A 23,978-nucleotide genomic window follows, 5' to 3' on the forward strand; every position below is an offset into this window, starting at 1 on the left:
GTTTCTGCCAACTTAAGCTAAATATAGATAAAACAAAAACCAAGATGTTACTTTTTTTTGTGAGTTATGTTTAATACAGAATATTATAAATACATTTCGTAGTTTCTGCCAACTTAAACTAAATATAGATAAAACAAAAACCAAGATGTTACTTTTTTTTGTGAGTTATGTTTAATACAGAATATTATAAATACATTTCGTAGTTTCTGCCAACTTAAACTAAATATAGATAAAACAAAAACCAAGATGTTACTTTTTTTGTGAGTTATGTTTAATACAGAATATTATAAATACATTTCGTAGTTTCTGCCAACTTAAGCTAAATATAGATAAAACAAAAACCAAGATGTTACTTTTTTTTGTGAGTTATGTTTAATACAGAATATTATAAATACATTTCGTAGTTTCTGCCAACTTAAGCTAAATATAGATAAAACAAAAACCAAGATGTTACTTTTTTTTGTGAGTTATGTTTAATACAGAATATTATAAATACATTTCGTAGTTTCTGCCAACTTAAGCTAAATATAGATAAAACAAAAACCAAGATGTTACTTTTTTTTGTCAGTTATGTTTAATACAGAATATTATAAATACATTTCGTAGTTTCTGCCAACTTAAGCTAAATATAGATAAAACAAAAACCAAGATGTTACTTTTTTTTGTGAGTTATGTTTAATACAGAATATTATAAATACATTTCGTAGTTTCTGCCAACTTAAGCTAAATATAGATAAAACAAAAACCAAGATGTTACTTTTTTTTGTGAGTTATGTTTAATACAGAATATTATAAATACATTTCGTAGTTTCTGCCAACTTAAGCTAAATATAGATAAAACAAAAACCAAGATGTTACTTTTTTTTGTCAGTTATGTTTAATACAGAATATTATAAATACATTTCGTAGTTTCTGCCAACTTAAGCTAAATATAGATAAAACAAAAACCAAGATGTTACTTTTTTTTGTGAGTTATGTTTAATACAGAATATTATAAATACATTTCGTAGTTTCTGCCAACTTAAGCTAAATATAGATAAAACAAAAACCAAGATGTTACTTTTTAGCTCACCTGACCTGAAAGGTCAAGTGAGTTTTTCTCATCACTTTGCGTCCGTCGTCCGTCGTCCTGCGTCCGTCGTCCGTCGTCCGTCGTCCTGCATCCGTCGTCCTGCGTCCGTCGTCCGTCGTCCGTAAACTTTTACAAAAATCTTCTCCTCTGAAACTACTGGGCCAAATTTGACCAAACTTGGCCACAGTCATCATTGGGGTATCTAGTTTAAAAAATTTGTCCGGTGACCCGGCAAACCAACCAAGATGGCCGCCATGGCTAAAAATAGAACATAGGGGTAAAATGCAGTTTTTGGCATATATCTCTGAAACCAAAGCATTTAGAGCAAATCTGACAAGGGTAAAATTGTTTATCAGGTCAAGATCTATCTGCCCTGAAATTTTCAGATGAATCGGACAACCCGTTGTTGGGTTGCTGCCCCTGAATTGGTAATTTTAAGGAAATTCTGCAGTTTTTGGTTATTATCTTGAATATTATTATAGATAGAGATAAACTGTAAACAGCAATAATGTTCAGCAAAGTAAGATCTACAAATAAGTCAACATGACCAAAATGGTCAGTTGACCCCTTAAGGAGTTATTGCCCTTTATAGTCAATTTTTAACCATTTTTCGTAAATTTTTGTAATCTTTTACAAAAATCTTCTCCTCTGAAACTACTAAGACAAATTTAACCAAACTTGTCCACAATCATCATTAGGGTATCTAGTTTAAAAAATGTGTCCGAAGACCCCGCCCGCAAACCAAGATGGCCGACATGGCTAAAAAATAGTACATAGGGTAAAATGCAGTTTTTGGCTCATATCTCTGAAACCAAAGCATTTAGAGCAAATCTGATAGGATAAAATTGTTCATTAGGTCAAGATCTATCTGCCCTGAAATTTTCAGACCAATCAGGCAACCCGTTGTTGGGTTGCTGCCCCTGAATTGGTAATTTTAAGGAAATTTTGCCGTTTTTGGTTATTATCTTGAATATTATTATAGATAGAGATAAACTGTAAACAGCAATAATGTTCAGCAAAGTAAGATCTACAAATAAGTCAACATGACCAAAATGGTCAGTTGACCCCTTAAGGAGTTATTGCCCTTTATAGTCAATTTTTAACCATTTTTCGTAAATTTTTGTAATTTTTTACAAAAATCTTCTCCTCTGAAACTACTAAGACAAATTTAACCAAACTTGTCCACAATCATCATTAGGGTATCTAGTTTAAAAAATGTGTCCGATGACCCTGCTCGCGAACCAAGATGGCTGACATGGCTAAAAAATAGTACATAGGGTAAAATGCAGTTTTTGGCTCATATCTCTGAAACCAAAGCATTTAGAGCAAATCTGATGAGGATAAAATTGTTCATTAGGTCAAGATCTATCTGCCCTGAAATTTGCAGACCAATCAGGCAACACGTTGTTGGGTTGCTGCCCCTGAATTGGTAATTTTAAGAAAATTTTGCAGCTTTTGGTTATTATCTTGAATATTATTATAGATAGAGATAAACTGTAAACAGCAATAATGTACAGCAAAGTTAGATCTACAAATAAGGCAAATGACCAAAATTGTCAATTGACCCCTTAAGGAGTTATTGCCCTTTATAGTCAATTTTTTACAATTTTCATAAATTTTGTAAATTTTTGTAAATTTTTACAAAGTATTTTCCACTGTAATTACCGGGCCAAGTTCATTATAGATAGAGATAGTAGTAAGGAGCAAGAATGTTCAGTAAAGTAAGATCAACAAACACATCACCATCACCAAAACACAATTTTGTCATGAATCCATCTGTGTCCTTTGTTTAATATGCACATAGAACAAGGTGAGCGACACAGGCTCTTTAGAGCCTCTAGTTTTCTTTTTTAGCTCACCTGACCTGAAAGGTCAAGTGAGCTTTTCTCATCACTTTGCGTCCGTCGTCCGTCGTCCTGCGTCCGTCGTCCGTCGTCCGTAAACTTTTACAAAAATCTTCTCCTCTGAAACTACTGGGCCAAATTTGACCAAACTTGGCCACAATCATCATTGGGGTATCTAGTTTAAAAATGTGTCCGGTGACCCGGCCAACCAACCAAGATGGCCGCCATGGCTAAAAATAGAACATAGGGGTAAAATGTAGATTTTGGCATATATCTCTGAAACCAAAGCATTTAGAGCAAATCTGACATGGGGTAAAATTGTTTATCAGGTCAAGATCTATCTGCCCTGAAATTTTCAGATGAATCGGACAACCCGTTGTTGGGTTGCTGCCCCTGAATTGGTAATTTTAAGGAAATTTTGCCGTTTTTGGTTATTATCTTGAATATTATTATAGATAGAGATAAACTGTAAACAGCAATACTGTACAGCAAAGTTAGATCTACAAATAAGGCAACATGACCAAAATGGTCAGTTGACCCCTTAAGGAGTTATTGCCCTTTATAGTCAATTTTTAACCATTTTTCGTAAATTTTTGTAATCTTTTACAAAAATCTTCTCTTCTGAAACTACTCAGACAAATTTAACCAAACTTGTCCACAATCATCATTAGGGTATCTAGTTTAAAAAATGTGTCCGATGACCCCGCTTGCGAACCAAGATGGCTGACATGGCTAAAAAATAGTACATAGGGTAAAATGCAGTTTTTGGCTCATATCTCTGAAACCAAAGCATTTAGAGCAAATCTGATGAGGATAAAATTGTTCTTAGGTCAAGATCTATCTGCCCTGAAATTTGCAGACCAATCAGGCAACACGTTGTTGGGTTGCTGCCCCTGAATTGGTAATTTTAAGAAAATTTTGCAGCTTTTGGTTATTATCTTGAATATTATTATAGATAGAGATAAACTGTAAACAGCAATAATGTACAGCAAAGTTAGATCTACAAATAAGGCAAATGACCAAAATTGTCAATTGACCCCTTAAAGAGTTATTGCCCTTTATAGTCAATTTTTTACAATTTTCATAAATTTTGTAAATTTTTGTAAATTTTTACAAAGTATTTTCCACTGTAATTACTGGGCCAAGTTCATTATAGATAGAGATAGTAGTAAGGAGCAAGAATGTTCAGTAAAGTAAGATCTACAAACACATCACCATCACCAAAACACAATTTTGTCATGAATCCATCTGTGTCCTTTGTTTAATATGCACATAGACCAAGGTGAGCGACACAGGCTCTTTAGAGCCTCTAGTTTTTGTGAGTTATGTTTAATACAGAATATTATAAATACATTTCGTAGTTTCTGCCAACTTAAGCTAAATATAGATAAAACAAAAACCAAGATGTTACTTTTTTTTGTGAGTTATGTTTAATACAGAATATTATAAATACATTTCGTAGTTTCTGCCAACTTAAACTAAATATAGATAAAACAAAAACCAAGATGTTACTTTTTTTTGTGAGTTATGTTTAATACAGAATATTATAAATACATTTCGTAGTTTCTGCCAACTTAAACTAAATATAGATAAAACAAAAACCAAGATGTTACTTTTTTTTGTGAGTTATGTTTAATACAGAATATTATAAATACATTTCGTAGTTTCTGCCAACTTAAGCTAAATATAGATAAAACAAAAACCAAGATGTTACTTTTTTTTGTGAGTTATGTTTAATACAGAATATTATAAATACATTTCGTAGTTTCTGCCAACTTAAGCTAAATATAGATAAAACAAAAACCAAGATGTTACTTTTTTTTGTGAGTTATGTTTAATACAGAATATTATAAATACATTTCGTAGTTTCTGCCAACTTAAACTAAATATAGATAAAACAAAAACCAAGATGTTACTTTTTTTTGTGAGTTATGTTTAATACAGAATATTATAAATACATTTCGTAGTTTCTGCCAACTTAAACTAAATATAGATAAAACAAAAACCAAGATGTTACTTTTTTTTGTGAGTTATGTTTAATACAGAATATTATAAATACATTTCGTAGTTTCTGCCAACTTAAGCTAAATATAGATAAAACAAAAACCAAGATGTTACTTTTTTTTGTGAGTTATGTTTAATACAGAATATTATAAATACATTTCGTAGTTTCTGCCAACTTAAGCTAAATATAGATAAAACAAAAACCAAGATGTTACTTTTTTTTGTGAGTTATGTTTAATACAGAATATTATAAATACATTTCGTAGTTTCTGCCAACTTAAGCTAAATATAGATAAAACAAAAACCAAGATGTTACTTTTTTTTGTGAGTTATGTTTAATACAGAATATTATAAATACATTTCGTAGTTTCTGCCAACTTAAGCTAAATATAGATAAAACAAAAACCAAGATGTTACTTTTTTTTGTGAGTTATGTTTAATACAGAATATTATAAATACATTTCGTAGTTTCTGCCAACTTAAACTAAATATAGATAAAACAAAAACCAAGATGTTACTTTTTTTTGTGAGTTATGTTTAATACAGAATATTATAAATACATTTCGTAGTTTCTGCCAACTTAAGCTAAATATAGATAAAACAAAAACCAAGATGTTACTTTTTTTTGTGAGTTATGTTTAATACAGAATATTATAAATACATTTCGTAGTTTCTGCCAACTTAAGCTAAATATAGATAAAACAAAAACCAAGATGTTACTTTTTTTTGTGAGTTATGTTTAATACAGAATATTATAAATACATTTCGTAGTTTCTGCCAACTTAAGCTAAATATAGATAAAACAAAAACCAAGATGTTACTTTTTTTTGTGAGTTATGTTTAATACAGAATATTATAAATACATTTCGTAGTTTCTGCCAACTTAAGCTAAATATAGATAAAACAAAAACCAAGATGTTACTTTTTTTTGTGAGTTATGTTTAATACAGAATATTATAAATACATTTCGTAGTTTCTGCCAACTTAAGCTAAATATAGATAAAACAAAAACCAAGATGTTACTTTTTTTTGTGAGTTATGTTTAATACAGAATATTATAAATACATTTCGTAGTTTCTGCCAACTTAAGCTAAATATAGATAAAACAAAAACCAAGATGTTACTGTTTTTTGTGAGTTATGTTTAATACAGAATATTATAAATACATTTCGTAGTTTCTGCCAACTTAAGCTAAATATAGATAAAACAAAAACCAAGATATAACAATGTGTTGGTTATAGTGTACTTCCATTTCGTAACTATAATGGTTGATATAATGTTAATGTAAATACAAAATAAACTCTAGTTATTCATTTATATAGTATTTGTTATCCTCAATTCAAGTGCAAAAGACATAGTGAGAGAAGCCAAAAAAACAAAAAAAAAACAAAAAAAAAAACAAAAAAACAAAAAAACAACCTTGATTAAAGGAGTGAGAGCAGCCACAGGAAATATAAGTTTAAATCTTTTTAATTTTTTTGGCAATCTTAATCTAACTTTGCAAGACTAAATACTGACAATATAAATCCTCTATTTAGGAATTCGACTACAGATTTTTTAACTAGATTAAAAAGAAATAAAGCGACACTTAAAGCAAAAAGATGAATGAATAAATATGAAGATTAGTCCACATTAATTGGCTTTTATTCCGACCTACCTATTCCTTCAAACTTCTGAAATTGTGACAACATTGATTTATCATTAGCGGTAAAAACTTTTTAAATCGACGTGCTTGCATGATTTTTTTATTACCACTTACTGCCACATTTGTACGTATAAGAATACCTATCTTTTTTACAGGGACCAAGATTGGGACTATATGCCCTTTAGATGCTGGGTTGGATTATGGATTGCATTCATCATTTTTGTAATCGTAGCACTAGACTTAAGTGCATTAGTTCGATACATAACAAGATTTACAGAAGAATGTTTTGCTTGCCTAATTGCACTGATATTCATATATCAAGCTTTTGAAAATTTGATTAAGGTTGAAAATGATTTTCCGATTCATCACCATGCGTCATCAGCAGATTCATGTGTGTGTGAAAACTTTACAATACCGTCTTATAATTATACTAATGTTAACAATGTTTCTGAATATACAACGAACCTGTCAGTAATCAGTGTCTATGAACGAGATTTCAATTATTCAGTTCAAGATCCGGGCACTCAACACCATAATGTGCTTCCGTTCAATTGTTCTGATTATGGTGGTAATCTTACCGGAAGCGGATGTGACGACAAACCGTATGTACCGAATGTGTTCTTTTTTTCCATTCTGCTTTTTCTAGGAACATTTGGAATTGCAATTATTTTAGTTAATATCAAAGGCGGAACGTTTGCAACAGCAACGGTAAGATTTGATTAAAAACCGAAATTTTTGTATCATTGTTTTAAATAATGCAAGCACATCGTAAGAGAAGAAACAACGGAAATATTAAATAAAAAAACCCACATCGAAGGACGATGCGCATCACATTGGCCAAAAGTAACAAGGTGAAAGTCAACAGTTCACAATACACCTTTTGATTTGGTTCGTGTTACTCAATCTTTAGTTTTCTGTGTTGTGTTTTGTATACTGTTGTTTGTCTTTTGGTCTTTTTTTTTTGACATGCCGTTGAAAGTTTATTTTTGACTTATGTAATTGAATGTCCCTTTGGTATCTTTGGTAACTTTTGACTCTTTTTTATTGAAAACAATGCCATCATAAAGTCGTAGGTGAACGTTTGTTCTCCGGAAGTGTAACCATGTCGTTTTTTTTGTAGCTGCAACAGTCAACCTGAACAATTTAAAAAAAAAAGCAAAATCACAAAAATACCGAACTCCGAGGAAAATTCAATCGGAAAATCCCCAATCACATGGCAAAATCAAACGACAAAACACACCAAACAAATGGACAACAACTGTCACACTCCCGACTTGGCACAGGCATCCTAAAATTACTCAAATTATTTACATGAAGGCGAACGTAGTTTACCAATGTTCAAATCTCATGAACCAAGGTCATCAACAGAAACTGTGAGAATCGCATGAAATCAAAAAGAAGAGAGACTATATGCGTCGGCGGTATAAGCTTCTCCTGCTAGGCATATATCATCCACAATGCATATATTCACTTCTATAAATTTTGACGATAATCATGTACAAGAAAAAGAAGAACAGTATTGTGTACGACAAATATACCCCAAACTGCCAACAAAACCAATTACGGCGTTCGGAAAACTTTCAACAAGACGACTAGATTTATCCCTGCAAACCATTTGTACAATGTCTCCGTTGTAAGCAGCATCTCCCTTACAAGGAAATCCTGATAAGAAAACAAATCAGGATTTAAAAAAGATATTTTTGTTTTTTTGTTTTGTATGTTATATTACCCCTAGGACTGTAGTTTTGTAATTTTAATTAATGATAATGATTACTTTTTCCAATATGATATTTGTAAAAGTTATAAAGGCTTTTTGTTCAATGCTCGGATTTTATATTGTTCTTTCTTCGTTGTTTTATTGTTTTGAATTTTGTTCTCAATAATATCATTTCTTATTATTATAGATTAGACGTACTATCAGTGACTTCGGAGTTTTACTGTCCATTATATCTATGGTTGTACTGGATGCATTACTTGGCGTTCCGACACCAAAATTATCAGTTCCTACTGAGTTCAAGGTATGTTGATAAAGAGCATGGTTTATTTGAAATATTTTCCATTTTTAAGGCTAAACATTTGGATTAAAAAAAAGACACCACCAGAGACCACTTTTAAGCTATCAATGATATTACTCGACAAAATGAACGTTTATTTCAAGCCATAATGACAAACATATTGAATCAATTTCCTAAATGATTATTCGCTTACCGGAAATATTAAAAGAAATTTAGTACCTATTTTTGCTGTCTTGCAATGTCATGAACAATAAGTTATCTGACGAAATATCCGATTAAAGTATGACAACTTATGATACCGAAAAATAAAACAAACAGCTTTAACACTTTAAAGGCTATAAAAAGAACATTAACACATAACAGATGTTTTAATTCCAGCCTAGTAATGCTGCCCGTGGTTGGTTCATTAATCCTTGGAGTGATAAAAATCCCTGGTGGTTGATATTAGCCGCTGCTATTCCCGCAGTACTGACGACAATCCTGATATTCATGGACCAGCAAATAACAGCAGTTATCGTTAATCGACCAGCTCATAAACTTAGGGTTTGTTTATTTCGCATCATGCAATCGTTTTATAAAAATACAAATTTTTAATTCGCAATTTTAGTGTATTGTAAAACAAATAGATGGTCAAGACGTATGACAGTGAAACCAAGAGTGAAGCTTCCTAAAAAATGAAAACAACACATTATAAATTTTATGCGTCCAAAGCGGTTTTCTGGCCTACCTTCATCAGGACCGCTCAAAGCCGAATATTTGAAAGCCAAGGATGTATAAGAACCGAAACAGTTGAAGATCTATATGACCAAGAAGAAAAGCCAAATCCATCTAAGGCAAACACTTCCTGAAGGAGTTGAAACTTTAGTTTCTTTATAATTTCAACATTTATAAACAGACAATCCTAATTGTTTGATTCAAAAGACACATTTGAAGTAAACTTTTAGCAGTTCTGTATCTATTTTAAAATTATGCCAAATAAACGTGAAAACAGCAATACATATCTTTTAAAATAACTTTTAATCTTTATTTTGACAGATTTTTAATAAATACATTTTAAACATTTTGTTTTTTAGATTGATGAAACATTACTACTTTTATATCAAAAGGACAGGGAGAATCAAAACTTTTAATTTGAAGGGACATTGAAAATTCAAATGAATTTTTAAATTGAATCATTATTCAAACCTGTGAAAATACAAAAATTGTAAACATGATCATAGGTTAAATAAATATTGTTTCTGTGGAGTGGTGATTAAAATGATGGACATGTTATCATATATGAAAGACAAAATTCTTGTTTAAAGTGTATGTTAGGGCATATTTGCTATCAAAATGATTAAAAACAAATATTGCCCTTCCCTTTACTTAGAACAGGCAAACTAAAGTCGAGAAGAACACAGCTGACAATTATATTGGCTAAGCAAAAAAGTATAACAACAATACGGAGCTCTAAGGCAAATTAATTGTCTAAAAATTGGAGTTAAGTTCGGTGCTCTGGGAAGATAGGCATTCTCTGTAGTAGTATTATATTTGATTGATTATTCGGATTTAAACATATGTTTTTTTATTTGTTATCAAGATTTTATTACCAACCTGCAAAAATTTGTGTTATTTCAGAAAGGAGGAGGATACCATTTAGATATGTTAGTACTTGGTATATTGATAGTGGCTCTTTCGTTATTTGGACTTCCATGGTATGTTGCAGCCACTGTGTCGGCGCTGGCGCACATAAAGAGTTTATCAAGAGAATCGGAATGTACTGCTCCTGGAGAGAAACCAACTTTTCTTGGTGTGAGGTAATTAAGAAGCTTAATCATGGACAAGAAAAGAATAACCCTTCCATGATAACAAACATTAATACGAGAGTCTAACTCAATAAATAAAGCATGAAAAACAAATAAGAAATGAAGAGAATAATCAACAACAGAAAAGGGAAATATTTCATGATAAATCGATAATAAAGATCAAAGACTAGTGACTGTCAAAATATCATGTACATGCATAAGTCACTTCACCTAATGATAGAAATATGTGCTTTTACCCAACAAAGAGTTGTATCCCGTTTTGATGATGTCAATGACAATAATGTCTAATTATTTGAACTATTTTTTAATATTTATAGGGAACAGAGGGTAACAGCGTTACTTGTGGGAATACTGAGTGGTTTCGCTGTTCTAATAACTTCAGTTCTCAAGGTAAGTTTATGTTTATGAAAGGCTACTAAACCTTTTTTTTTATTAAGGAGATGCATGGCTAGAGTGGAAATCGCAATCTCTTAAACAAAATATGGACCAACGTTTATATAGGTTATCTTTATATATATAGGTTTGTTTTACCATTAAGTGCAATAAATAGTAGAACAAATATCGCGGAGTCAGACGTAATTTAAAACAAGCACCTTGTCTGCACTTACAACATACACAAAAACATCCATTAATGTGTTACCGCAAACAACATCTCATTGTTACATTCCCCTTCTTCTATGGTGGATTGCACATATACCATGTATGATATTTGTTATATGTATAATATTGATCAACTTTTTGATTTGAATATTTATAGTTTATACCAATGCCAGTACTATATGGTGTGTTTCTTTACATGGGTGTTGCTTCCCTAAATGGAATGCAGGTCAGTAATCTTATATTTTTTTTACCTCTTTTTGATCAGAATGTTGGTAGAGTTGATATAAATTAGCAATCTGTAATATTTTAGAAGCGAAAATCAAGGGGTGTATTGTACTTGAAATAACAATTCACGCGCACAAAGTCAAATAAACGACTTCAAAATAGCGTATTCTTGCATTGTATTTGCAATTTAATGAATAAAAGAAATGATAGAACATGTATAGTTGAGTGACGATTTTATAAAGTCACATAGTGGCCTCGGTGCCCGAGTGGCCTAAGTAGTCCAACTACTGTATCATTAGCCTGTCACACTCCGGCACGTGGTAGGTGCGTTCGACTCCAATCTAAATTGACTAAAATTGTCTGTTTTCCTAACGAAGGTTGCTGGTTCTTTCCAGGCATTCCGGCTTCCTTTACCAATAAAAATGACCGCCAAGAAATAACAAAATAGTTTTGAAAGAGGCATTAAAATACCAATCTATTAATCAATCAATATATTGTCACATGTTCATCAGAACGACCATTTTTAAGATTCATGTCAAATGAAAAACCAACAGGTTTAGTTTCACTGTCTACTGTTTAGCACTGTGTTGTTTTAAATTAACGACATAGATACATGTATGCACTAATTAGCAATTGCTTCTGTTATTTTCAAATGAAATACAACTGAATATTGTTCTCTTGGCTAATTGTTTTTTTTTAAATTCATTATATTTTTTAAAACTGCCTTTTTTTCCAAGATGACATTTAACTTTACATTCAAAATGATATAATAAAGTTAAATATTCATTACCAAAAAGAAAACTCATTCTTGCACATTCCAATATTGAGTTTGAAAAAAGGTAAATACTTATGTTTGACTACATAGCCTGTCATGACTTTTCATGTGATGTATTATTAGTATGATTTACATTTTTTTTCAGTTAATGCAAAGAATAAGCATTATATTTATTCCGCAAAAATACCAGCCTGATTATCAATATCTGCGACATGTTCCATTGAAGAAAGTTCATCTTTTCACAGTACTTCAAGTCATTTGTTTGGGTGTTTTATGGGGCGTTAAAAGTTATAAAAAGATATCAATAATTTTTCCTGTGATGGTAAGTAATCATGTTTTTGATATGTTAGTATAAAAATAAGATGTAGTATGAATGCTAATGAGACAACTATCCACCAGAGACCAAATGACATAGAGGTTAACAACTATAAGTCACCGTTCGGCCTTCAACAGTGAATACAACCCATACCACATAGTCAGCTATAAATTACAAATGTAAAACAACCCAACGAGAAAACTATCGACCTGATATATGTACAAAACAGTGAACGAAACACAAATATGACATAGAGCAATAAACGACAATCACTGAATGACAGGATCCTGACTTGGAACAGGCACATACAGAATGTGGCGGGGTTAAACATGTTTGCGGGTCCCATAACCTGAGACAGTTGTGTAACAGCCCAACATAACAATATAGATTTTTTTCTTGATTATTGCTGATTGAAAATATCGATGAACAAAAAAAAAAAAAAAAAGGGATATGATAACGATATATGAACAAATACAAATGCCAAGTTATTTAAGAAATAATTCATGGATGCTTGAATTTATAGTGATTTTACCAAGGGTTTTATGCAAAATATTTTACCACGAGCGAAATCGAGTGGTCAAGCTTCCATTAATTATTTCTATTCTTATAGGACAAAGACATCAATTTTTTTGTTTCTAAGCGCTCTAGGTAAAGGGAAATAATTGCTGTTCCCGTAATTGAACACACTATTAATATTGGCGTAAAATACGAAGAAAACTGAATAAGTGACATGCTCAAAAGATTTACAATAACATACTAAGAGAGGTTTAGACAAAATTGATTGATTATCTTACTTTTATTTAAGAAAATGGGCTTCCAACAAATTCTTATCATTGTTTATTTATGTTTTCATGTTTTTGACGACTTTCAGTTTTAAATTCGTGCATATTCCCGTAAAATGCTGAAATTTTTACGTCATCGTTCAATGACGTCATTTATACCGTCTGGCCTTGGGTTATTCATTTATAAAAAGCAAAAGACGTTTGAGTAAGATTGGAACAACCCAAACAATCCATGACGTTGACGATCAGCTGACATACCAATATATTCATATTTTACCACGAATGTGTACCCAAAGCGTTTGAAGAACGTCATATTAGAATTGTTGTCAACTATGATGCATAGTAAAGAGCTTTGCAATCAAGTTCAATGATATACAGTTGATTACACACTGCTTAAACCACTGTGACTATTACACAATGCAATAAAAACGCTAAAAAAACCCAACCAAACACTATTACAAATTACTAGGAAACAAAACTTTAGCTAAGACTAAGGAGCAATGGTTAACACCATGTTTTGTTGATGGATGAACTATTATCGGTCGTGAAATTACATCCTTTGCTCATTATAATTTTGTCAAAAAATATTCAAACTTTTATTTAAGAAAATGGAGAGAGAATAAAACAACGATGCAAAAAACTATATTCTCTTCCTTTTATAACAATATTACCATGACTTTAAGTTTGTATCAACATTTAGTATAAAAGACCAATTTCTTTCCTTTTCTTAAAAGGTTCTCGCAACATGTTTTGTCAGAAAAGGAATGGACTATCTTTTCTCGGAGCATGAATTAAAATGGTTAGATGGAGCTGCGTCGACAAAGAAGGAACAAGAAGAGGATAAACATATTGTAAATATTATATAAAATACGAGAAATTAATTGTGGACATGCGCATCTGGTGCACTATAATAAGTGTCATTGATGTACTTCAGATAGTATATTTTCGTGTTATCGATTATATTATGGATTACCGTTTATTATCGGTTAATCGCTATTCTTTTTCTCAATCATCGCGAAACCTTTTTTTTTGTACATTGATTCTACCTTTACAAGCATTCAGTATAGATGTATTTTTTTTAAAGCGTTACAAATAGCAAATTTAATGAAGGTCAATGTAATCTATATAAATATTTGAAAATTAAAAATAAGTAAAGTATTTGGTCGGTATTAATTCACTGCCTTACTCTATGAGTAATATTTTAGGCGAAAGATATTTACATATTTATTATGTTTTAATCACATGATGAACAAAGTAGTTATGTTTACAGGACAAAGACACACGAAGAAGAGAGTCCGTTTCAGCAAGAAGAGAACGATGCAAATCGCTGCCAGCAACGGCCAACATGGGATTTCGACCTTATTTACAAAGTGTTGACGAAACTGCGATGAATTCCAACAACTTGGAAGCTTTTGATAAACGCCAAAGAAAGATTTCCTTAATGGCACTTCCAGATGACAAAACCTACCGGAAGTCAAGTGAACGTTCTGTGAATAGTGATTTTCAGTTTTCTCTTTCCTGTTTACACAGGTCATTGTCACAAGAAAATACAGACGGTATAAGAAATCAAGAAATATTTGATAAGAGGAAAACACGAAGGCCATCCTTACTTGCGATACCACCACCAACATTGCACGAGTAATCCAAAAACCACGTGACCACGTAACATATAGGCATTATAAAACTGTTATAGTTAACGAACTGATTTTTATTAAAGAGAGTTGAACTTTTTAAAAGTGTAAGCTTTCAGACAAAACTAGTGTATATAATCTCTACCTTCAAAGAGGATATTTTTTGTATTATTTGCTCGATAATGTATTGATGTAATATTCTTTATGAAACTGTACTTTTTCAGTGTGATGACGTTAAGAATGAACGACCTTATATAGTTGATCCACAAGCTGATTGACGATAAAAAACATATCATTATAACTTTTCGTTGTGTTAAACAAGAATGAACGGTAACATGAAATCCCTTAAGTTGATTGACAGGATGTATTATAGCTATCTGTCAATCAATTTCAGACATTTTATACATGTGGAAAACAGTACATCGCAATTTTGATTCTTACTTCATTGTTCTTTGCGATCGTAAAACCGATATGACATTTTAGTCATGTTGGTGACATATCAAGTGTACTTGGGACTTCCATTCATATTTATGCGATACTTTGACAATTACTGTTGTGTCCTTACATGATCAACACGACGGGTGCCTCGTGAAGAGCAGAATCTGCTTAACCTTCTGGAGCACCTGTGATCACCCCCTTTTTTGGATGGGTGTTGCTCAGTCTTCAGTTTTCTGTAATGAGTTTTGTGTACTGTTGTTTGTCTTTTTTCCTTTTTTTCATGGAGGTGTCAGTTTGTTTTCGACAATGAGTTCGAGTATCCCTTTGATATTTTTCGACCCACTTTTCCTGAAGTTTACTGTTAGTGTACTGAATTGACACAAATCAGCTACTAAATTTTAAATATCATGGTGATGTCACAAAGTATCTATTTAGACTATTTATTACGTTGTGATTAACATGGTTTATATCTCAAATATCATCAAGTCGAAACATTCTTATGTACCGACCAAAAAGTACCAATACAAAATAACAACTGACCAAAGAAGCAATAAAGAATAAGAAAAAATTAAATAAACAATTAGTTGTTTCCTTTAGTTTGTGTAATTTTTTATTTAATGTAATTGTAAAAAAAGGAATCAGCAAATCAAAGAACTGACAACACCGTGACCAAATGATTGTTAAAAGAAACTGAACATTTAGCATGATGAACCATACAAAACAACGGGAATCGTCTCAAGTGTTCCGGTAGCGTCACCTTCCAGCATTACCTTCTTACATAAATTTGATAAAGTTTTAAAAGTTCAAAATACAATTTAAGCAAAGAATCAAAACTATTTCATTGATACAAGCATGAAGAGTTTACACTTTCAATGATTTCTAGCATATGTTTGCAGTTAAAACATAAGATAACAAAAAGCATATCATAAAATATAAAAGAATTAAATGTTTTCTTACAGATTTTTCGAAGTTTTTAGGATGTTCAAATCTTTTTTTTTCTTTTGGACTTATGGACTTATTTTTTCTGCTTAACATACACTATTGAATGCATTTTAGTCTGAAACTGTCATTTTGATCTGTAGAGCTCTTAAAAGATTGAAAAATAAATTATTAATTGATATTAAGTTATTGTTCAGACTCAACCATTGCGATAAATTCAGTACTGTTCAAATCATTCGCTTGTCGGCAATTGATATATGTAGTTGGTATTCACGTATACAGATCAGAAACAAAATTAATCAGTACTGAATTGTCTAAAAAAACTACTGAACAGTAATGAATTGACTGCAAGCGAATTGTCTGAACAGTACTGAATTAACCACAGTTAATTAATCTGACATGTTACTGAAAGACTGAACATCACTTAGCAATTTAGTGTGCAGTCTTTTTATATGATGTTAAGACCAAAATGAATGTTTCGGACTAAAATTCGCTTACTAGTGACGAGAAAGGCAACCCCAAAAACTTTATTTTTTCCAGTGCTGGACGATAAACAAAAAACAGCATTCTTTCTTTACATTCGATAAATTTAATGTTATTGAAAAAAGCTTCTTTGCAATTGTTATTAATGTGAATTCAAGCACTAAATCTTATTTAACTTCATTTTATTTGGTAATTCTGTACACCTGTCAATTAAATATTGTTCGAAAAATCTTTACATAACAATAAGCAACAAAAGGTATTTTTCGGTTATAATCATAACATTGTAATCATTTATAACAAGCCAGTTAGTTACTTTAAATCTTTTTATGTAATAAATACAAATACATAATAGTTAAAGACTATAGAATATACAACATATTCAATATATATGGATAGTTAGGGAACTGTTAGATTTAATTCGAGATAATGGAGATATATGTGACCCTCCATGACATATCCAGGCTTATAGCGGTAAACGTCATAATGTGAAAACGTCGATGTAAAATCACGTAACGTAATCAGAGCACCTGTTATTGAATGTGCAATTATATCATGCGATAAATTGAAGTTTCATTTTGTCATGACTTGAGGTAATTAGAATTATATATTGTTTATATACAAAACAAGTAGATTCTTTACGTAAAATTAATAATTAAGGTTAAAGTCCCGTTTAAAATCGCGTTCTAAATTCACACAATTTATCTTTTAGATTCATTGCGTAAATATCTTTATCCTGAATCATTAATATGTTTTCGATTATACAAATGGTTTAATTTATATCACAATTGCGAGACATTATTTAGAAAAATAAAGTACCGAAAATTATAACTTTCACGAATCATATTGAAGAATGAACACCCAAGTTTTGGGGAGTAAATCTCATTGCTTCACATTGTAATGGAAACTATGAACATATGTATGGACATATACAGCTGGTACGTGTAAATCAAGAAAGATATACCCGCCCATCAGGGGACCCCAATATTATCTCAACCCATGTTTATTCCTAGTTTTTTCAATTATCCATGACTGTCTAAGAACAACGTAAAGAAGACGTTTCTTATATCCCTTTCACCTGCATGCCCTAAGATTATTGACCATCCTGTTTGATTTTTCATCTCACTCTGCATTAACAGATATTTGATTGAATCACTTTGTCAGGATACATGAACACAATGTATTCACAATAAGATAATAAATGAACATAAGAAATATAAAAAAAGGAGATGTGGTATGATTGCCTATGAGACAACTACTCACAAGTGACCAAATAACACAGAAATTAACAACTATAGGTCACCGTACGGCCTTCAACAGTGAGCAAAGCCCATGCCGCATGAGCAGCTATAAAAGGCCCCGAAATGACAAATGTAAAATAATTCAAACGAGAAAACTATTGACCTAATTTAAGTACAAAATAATGAACAAAAAACAAATATGTAACACAGCAACAAACGACAACCACTAAATTACAGGCTCCTGACTTGGGACAGGCACATACAGAATGTGGCGGGGTTAAACATGTTAGTAGGCGCCCAACCCTCCCCCTAACCTGGGATAGTGGTGTAACAGTACAACATAAGAACACAGTATGAAAATCAGTTGAAAAAGGCTTAACTCATCAGATGGATACAAATAGAAATACATCTAACAAAAACACAGAGGGGACGTGGCTGGCTACTTGTACACCCCAACAACAAAAAAAAACAAAAAACACTTAAGTACAGATCTGAGAGTCCTCGCAGTTACTGGCAGCTAGTTCAAAGCCAATAATAACTAATTAAAAAAGATTATGCATCTAAGACTAAATTATCAATCAGTACACATACAACATCCAATGGATTTAATGTAAAGACGTCATCAACGGTCAGAGAAAAACATGACCTTGTGCAATGCCAAGATACAGGCATCGACAGATTGTAGAGCCATGACTATGCATATGTATATAACAATAATATTTAGTTTGCTTTTAATTTACTGATAACAAAATCAATACTAATACCAATACAAACAATATTCAAAGATCTAATTACAGTGTTGTATTGGTAATCTTTTAGAATAAGTTTAAGGATCGATAAGTTTACCAGGATCCTTTCTAAATTTTTGGGCACGGTAAACAACATCTCCGTAAAAATGAGGATGTGCTATCCCGTTTGAAATAAGTTTTCTACAGGTACAACCAAACTTCAAAACCAACTCTTTATATCTATGTAAGAATTTAGTAAAGGTATTAAGTAATTTGTGGTAACGAAATCCCTTACATAATAATTTACCAGTAAAACATAGATTACGTTCAGTGAAATCCGAAACATCACAACAGACACAGGCATAACGATCGAGTTGTGATATATAAACAGCGTAAGATGGTGCAAAAGGAACATCAACATCCAAAAAAGGAAAATTAACAAGAGGGAACCAAAAGTCGTCCCTTTTGTCGTAAATTTTAGTGTGGGGTTTCCCGTGTAAAACTGAAATATCTAAATCTAGGAAAGGACAGTTAATACCGTTTATTTTTGATTTATTTAACGTAAGTTCCTTAGGCTAAATTTCGGCAGTATATTTAGAAAATTCTTGATTATTTAACGAAAGAATATCATCAAGATAACGATAAGTGTTGTTGAATTTATCAATTAAATGCAATTTTGACGGATCTTTACTCAGTTTGGTCATAAACTGTGATTCATAACAGTACAAGAACAAGTCTGCTATCAAAAGGGCGCAGTTAGTGTCCATAAGAATACCTACAACCTGTCGATAAACTTTTTTGCCGAAACGTGCATAAATATTATCAAGGAGAAAATTATCGGCTTCAATCATCTCATCACACCTCCAGTAAGTATATGAAGCATAGTTACTTTCTCGTTAGAGAAGAAGGCTTTAAATGAGTTGCAGCAAATATATTTGCATTCAGATTTACCAAAACGACCATTTAATTAAATAGGAAAACTTCTGTTTGATAAGATTGTGTGGAAGTGTAGTGTAAAGAGTTGAAAGTCCAAACTGTCAACAGAATCAATATAAGAAAGCATATCAAATAATACACATCTCCTTGATGGTTTATTATATATCTTGGTATTCACTTTCTTAGCATTGATGTAGTTTTCTTTACGAAAGAAAGAAAAGCGTTTAAGTCATTGTTGCTATGGTAACAGAACTAAAATCATTCGGTTATTTAGTTATATAAGCTACAATTACCCTTTGATTAATCTAAAAAGACTTGACCCCCCCCCCCCTTTCAAAAAAAAAAAAAGAATAAAAAAATAAGACATAGCAACAATGATAGATGAACATCATATGAAAATTGAAAATATGAAAAATTTTAATAAAATCGAAAGTAACAAAAATGACAATTATTCTGTTATTTTGAAGAATCTAGCAAAATAACTTGTCAGGGTGTTTTGAATCTATGTACACTTCATAAAAATGCAAAAAACTAATTTCGACCCTGGTACCTCCAAAAGCCTGAAAATCTCATGGCTGGTCACATATTTTATTTTCATTTTTTCCCCAAAACATATTTTGATAACTATCCATTACGTTTGATTTTTTGTAGGCAAGCGGTCAGGAGCCTTTAATTCAGTTGTTTTTGTTTGTTGCTTTATGTCATCTTTATTTTTTATTTATTGTTTTGTACATAAATCAGGCTGTTAGTTTTCATCGGTTGAATTGCTTAACATTTGTTATTCTATAACTTTGTATGGCTTGCTATGCAAAATGGGTTTTGCTCATTGTCGAAAGGCATACGGTAACATATAGATAATCATATAACATTATAATTTGTTTTTTAAATAAAGTACTCATTTTCATATTCAGCAAAGGTCTACATGTTACGTTGAATTGTTTCAAATCAATTGAAAAATACCATTTTCAAGTGTATTTTTGTAACATAAAAACTCATATAGAATATGTATCTTTTTGACTAGAATGTAGTTGACGGACGTTTAGCTGATATAATCGTTTTCAGCGACATTACTAACCCGAGGTTAACACATTTTTCTAATTGCACAGCACATCTGTAGTCATTTTGATAATCCACATCTGATTGACACCGCTGATTCAATACATTTTGTCAGTATATTTCCGAAGGCAGTCTTTTACAGTAGTAAGAATGGTGATTAGACCGAAGAAAGATGTCAACATTCCATTTCTCAGCAGTAGTATACCCTCTATTTGTATTGGATTCATATATCTCAGTTAGTATTTACGCTCGTGTATGTTCACACTTTAACGCCTTAATTAACAGGATTATGCTCCATGCATAAAACAGCTCCAACAACGCTAGACATGCACTATCTGCCATTTAATATAACAAACAGTCAAAAGATCTCAATCAGAAAAAAAAGACACAATCAGTAAAATTACAGATTGTGTCTGAATAGAACTCATAAGATCCAGCTGTGACCAAGATACGGTTTATGTATTAGAAAATATTTGTAAAAACTACCACTTTAAACTTGGTTGCTGCGAGATTCTTTTTCCTTGTGTTATGTTCGAGGTCTGCGCTATTCATATATAAGAACACTTATACACATGTATGGGCATTAAAAAGTAAAATCACAAAAATACTGAACTCCGAGGAAAATTCAATCGGAAAGTCCTTAATCACATGGCAAAATCAAATGACAAAACACATCAAACGAATGGACAACAACTGTCATATTCCTGACTTGTTACAGGCATTTTCAAATGTAGAAAATGGTGGATTGAACCTGGTTTTATAGCGCTAAACCTCTCACTTGTACGACAGTCTCATCAAATTCCGTTATATTTACAACGATGCGTGAACAAAACAGACATTATGAATAAATAGTCAAAATATGGGTACAGCAGTCATCACTGTGTTACAATATCAAAACAAACAATTATTTACAAAAAAGCACAAAAGCATCTATCAAATTAAAAACCACATTCATTGATTCGCGTGTCTGACGTCAGAAAATGTAAACGTCACATTAGAAGAAATTTTGTCATTCAATGTTTATTTTCAAAACAATTAAGCTAGCGTGACCGTAGTTTGAACGTTGATAGCTTCATTTAGTCTTTAGAAAATGAATAATAATCTGATGCGATAAAACGAATATTTTGGAAGCAGCTAGGACTTAAGAAGTAGGCGGAAGGTTAGTAAAGTAACAAAGCTTAAAATTAAAAGCTTGTGATTGGGAGCAAGTAATAAAAATTTTTTACAATTGTAACAAAAAGTAATATAACACAATAAAGGCAACAGTAGTATACCGCTGTTCAAATGTCATAAATCGAATGAGAGAAAACAAATCCGAGTAAATAACTAAAACCGAGGGAAACACATCAACTATAAGAGGAAAATAACGGAACAACAGAAACAATGAAGTGCAACAAAAACAAACGAGAACATACATAGAAACGGACTATTTGATAACAACTGCCATATTATAACCTTAATCACTTTAAAAACAAATATGTCAACAAGGAAAAACAAAATGGAATAAAGACAAAGCACATATAAAGACAAAGCACATATAAAGACAAAGCACATATAAAGACAAAGCACATATAAAGACAAAGCACATATAAAGACAAAGCACATATGCAAAGATGAAAGAAAAGAATACCAAACATGACCATAGTAAAATAACACAATGACGGAATGTATAATACCGAGACTCGCCAAGAGGATATTACCAAAACTGAACCAAACAGTAAAGGTAAATAATTTAAAAAGACATGTATTGGAACACTATATAAGAGAATTGGTGATGTATAATGACGCAGTCATGGTCATCGTCATTATACATCACCAACTCTCCATGATGTCTCTATTAATGACTTGCTGCCATTTAAACAAAACCCGTTAGGTATTCATCACATTCGCACGAAGCTTTATTCATTATCCCTTTAAAAATTTCATTCTCTGTTCAATTTATGTTTGGAAACCACTGTTACAAACCCTCATTCAAACCAATACAAACTTACAGCTATCATTTCGGATATTGCAAGTCATAGACTTTTCAATCCATTCGCATTGGAAAAGATGAAAAAGAGAAAAGATCCTTTCTTAAACTTTCCTTTGCCAACAAAAGTCTCGACTTGGGCAATATCCTTCATCATAAATTAGTTTCATCGAAAGTACCTCCCTATTTTAAAGATCAGTCTGTACCAATCATTTCTTATATCTATACCAAACTAATTGCAACTAAAATTTTCAATTACAAACACGTGTTGCAGGATCTCAATATTGACGACTTCAAGTCTAAACCTCCTGATTGCATCTGTGCTAGTTCCTCATTCATATATAATCTGGCTTGCCACATTATTACCGGTGACCCAACATTGTCAATAACACTTCCCTGCGAAATGTATTATCCAAAGGTCCGAAATATCGTGAGTCTAAATCCATCAATTGGAAACACAACTTCAACATACTGATGGATTCAGTCAAGGAGTATGCCTGGCAATAGGTTAAACGCGAGAAAGAAGACGTAGATACTCTTTCCGAATGGATTAAGGCTATGCGGTCGTTGATACAAATCAGAATTAAGAAACTGAATGGGTCTATCAATACCCATGCTACGTCAATCTTTAAAGACCCAAATGTTGCAAAACACTTGTCCTACCTCCATGACAAATATGATGTTGTCCCCGTAGATAAGCCCCAAACAACATAGTTTTTGAGTGTAAATCACATTACATAAACTGCTTGATAAATGAATTAGGTATTGACAATTCACTTGGAAACCCAACATATACCCCCACGAAACTTACTAAAGAGGAAATCCTGGATAATCATAGGTCTGTTCTATGTTTCTTTGGAATTTCAACCAAAGATGAAGAACTGCATCTTCCATCACTGTATTGCATACCTAAACTACATAAGTGTCTGTACAAACAACGGTATATTGCTGGGTCTTCCAAGTGCTCCACGAAACCTCTTTCTAAATTATTAATATCAATTGTATCAGCAATCAATGCCGGGCTTCATGGTTATTGTGAAACTGCCTATTCTTGAGGTGGTGTGAATCAAATGTGGATACTAACAAATTCCAAAGATCTTTTCGAGTTCATACAATCTAAGACTCTTTCATCTTGCAACAGTATTAAAACATTTGACTTTTCTACACTTTACACAAGTATTCCCCATTCCAAACTTAAAGGCAAATTGAAAGAGTTAGTATTGCTTTGTTTCATAAAAAAGAATGGCCAACGTAGATACAAGTATCTTGTCTTAGGGAGGGATAAATCCTACTCTGTAAAAAATCACTCTGATTCAAACAAAAAATTCTCTGAAACTGACATTATCAGGATGCTTGATTTCTTGATGGACAACATATTTGTTACGTTTGGAGGACATGTTTTTCAACAAACTGTCAGCATTCCCATGGGAACCAACTGTGCCCCTCTTCTTGCCGACTTGTTCCTTTATTCAAATGA

The 23,978-nt window shown here is 31.8% G+C and overlaps 1 protein-coding gene across 1 annotated transcript in view; it reads left to right on the top strand.

Annotated features, from left to right (window-relative positions):
- LOC127719161 (electrogenic sodium bicarbonate cotransporter 1-like) overlaps nt 1-15,699 on the top strand; it is a 35,470-nt gene extending 19,771 nt beyond the window's left edge. The window contains exons 11-19 of the mRNA XM_052225183.1: nt 6,721-7,273; nt 8,470-8,583; nt 8,959-9,123; nt 10,198-10,376; nt 10,703-10,775; nt 11,143-11,211; nt 12,131-12,307; nt 13,818-13,934; nt 14,354-15,699. Of these exons, the coding sequence (XP_052081143.1) occupies nt 6,721-7,273; nt 8,470-8,583; nt 8,959-9,123; nt 10,198-10,376; nt 10,703-10,775; nt 11,143-11,211; nt 12,131-12,307; nt 13,818-13,934; nt 14,354-14,725 (1,819 nt within the window). The 3' untranslated portion in view covers nt 14,726-15,699. The remainder of the gene's footprint in view (nt 1-6,720; nt 7,274-8,469; nt 8,584-8,958; nt 9,124-10,197; nt 10,377-10,702; nt 10,776-11,142; nt 11,212-12,130; nt 12,308-13,817; nt 13,935-14,353) is intronic.
- The last annotated feature ends 8,279 nt before the right edge of the window (nt 15,700-23,978 follow it).

Source organism: Mytilus californianus, unplaced genomic scaffold (genome assembly GCF_021869535.1).
Source record: "Mytilus californianus isolate M0D057914Y unplaced genomic scaffold, xbMytCali1.0.p SCAF_10, whole genome shotgun sequence".
Lineage (NCBI taxonomy): Eukaryota > Metazoa > Mollusca > Bivalvia > Mytilida > Mytilidae > Mytilus > Mytilus californianus.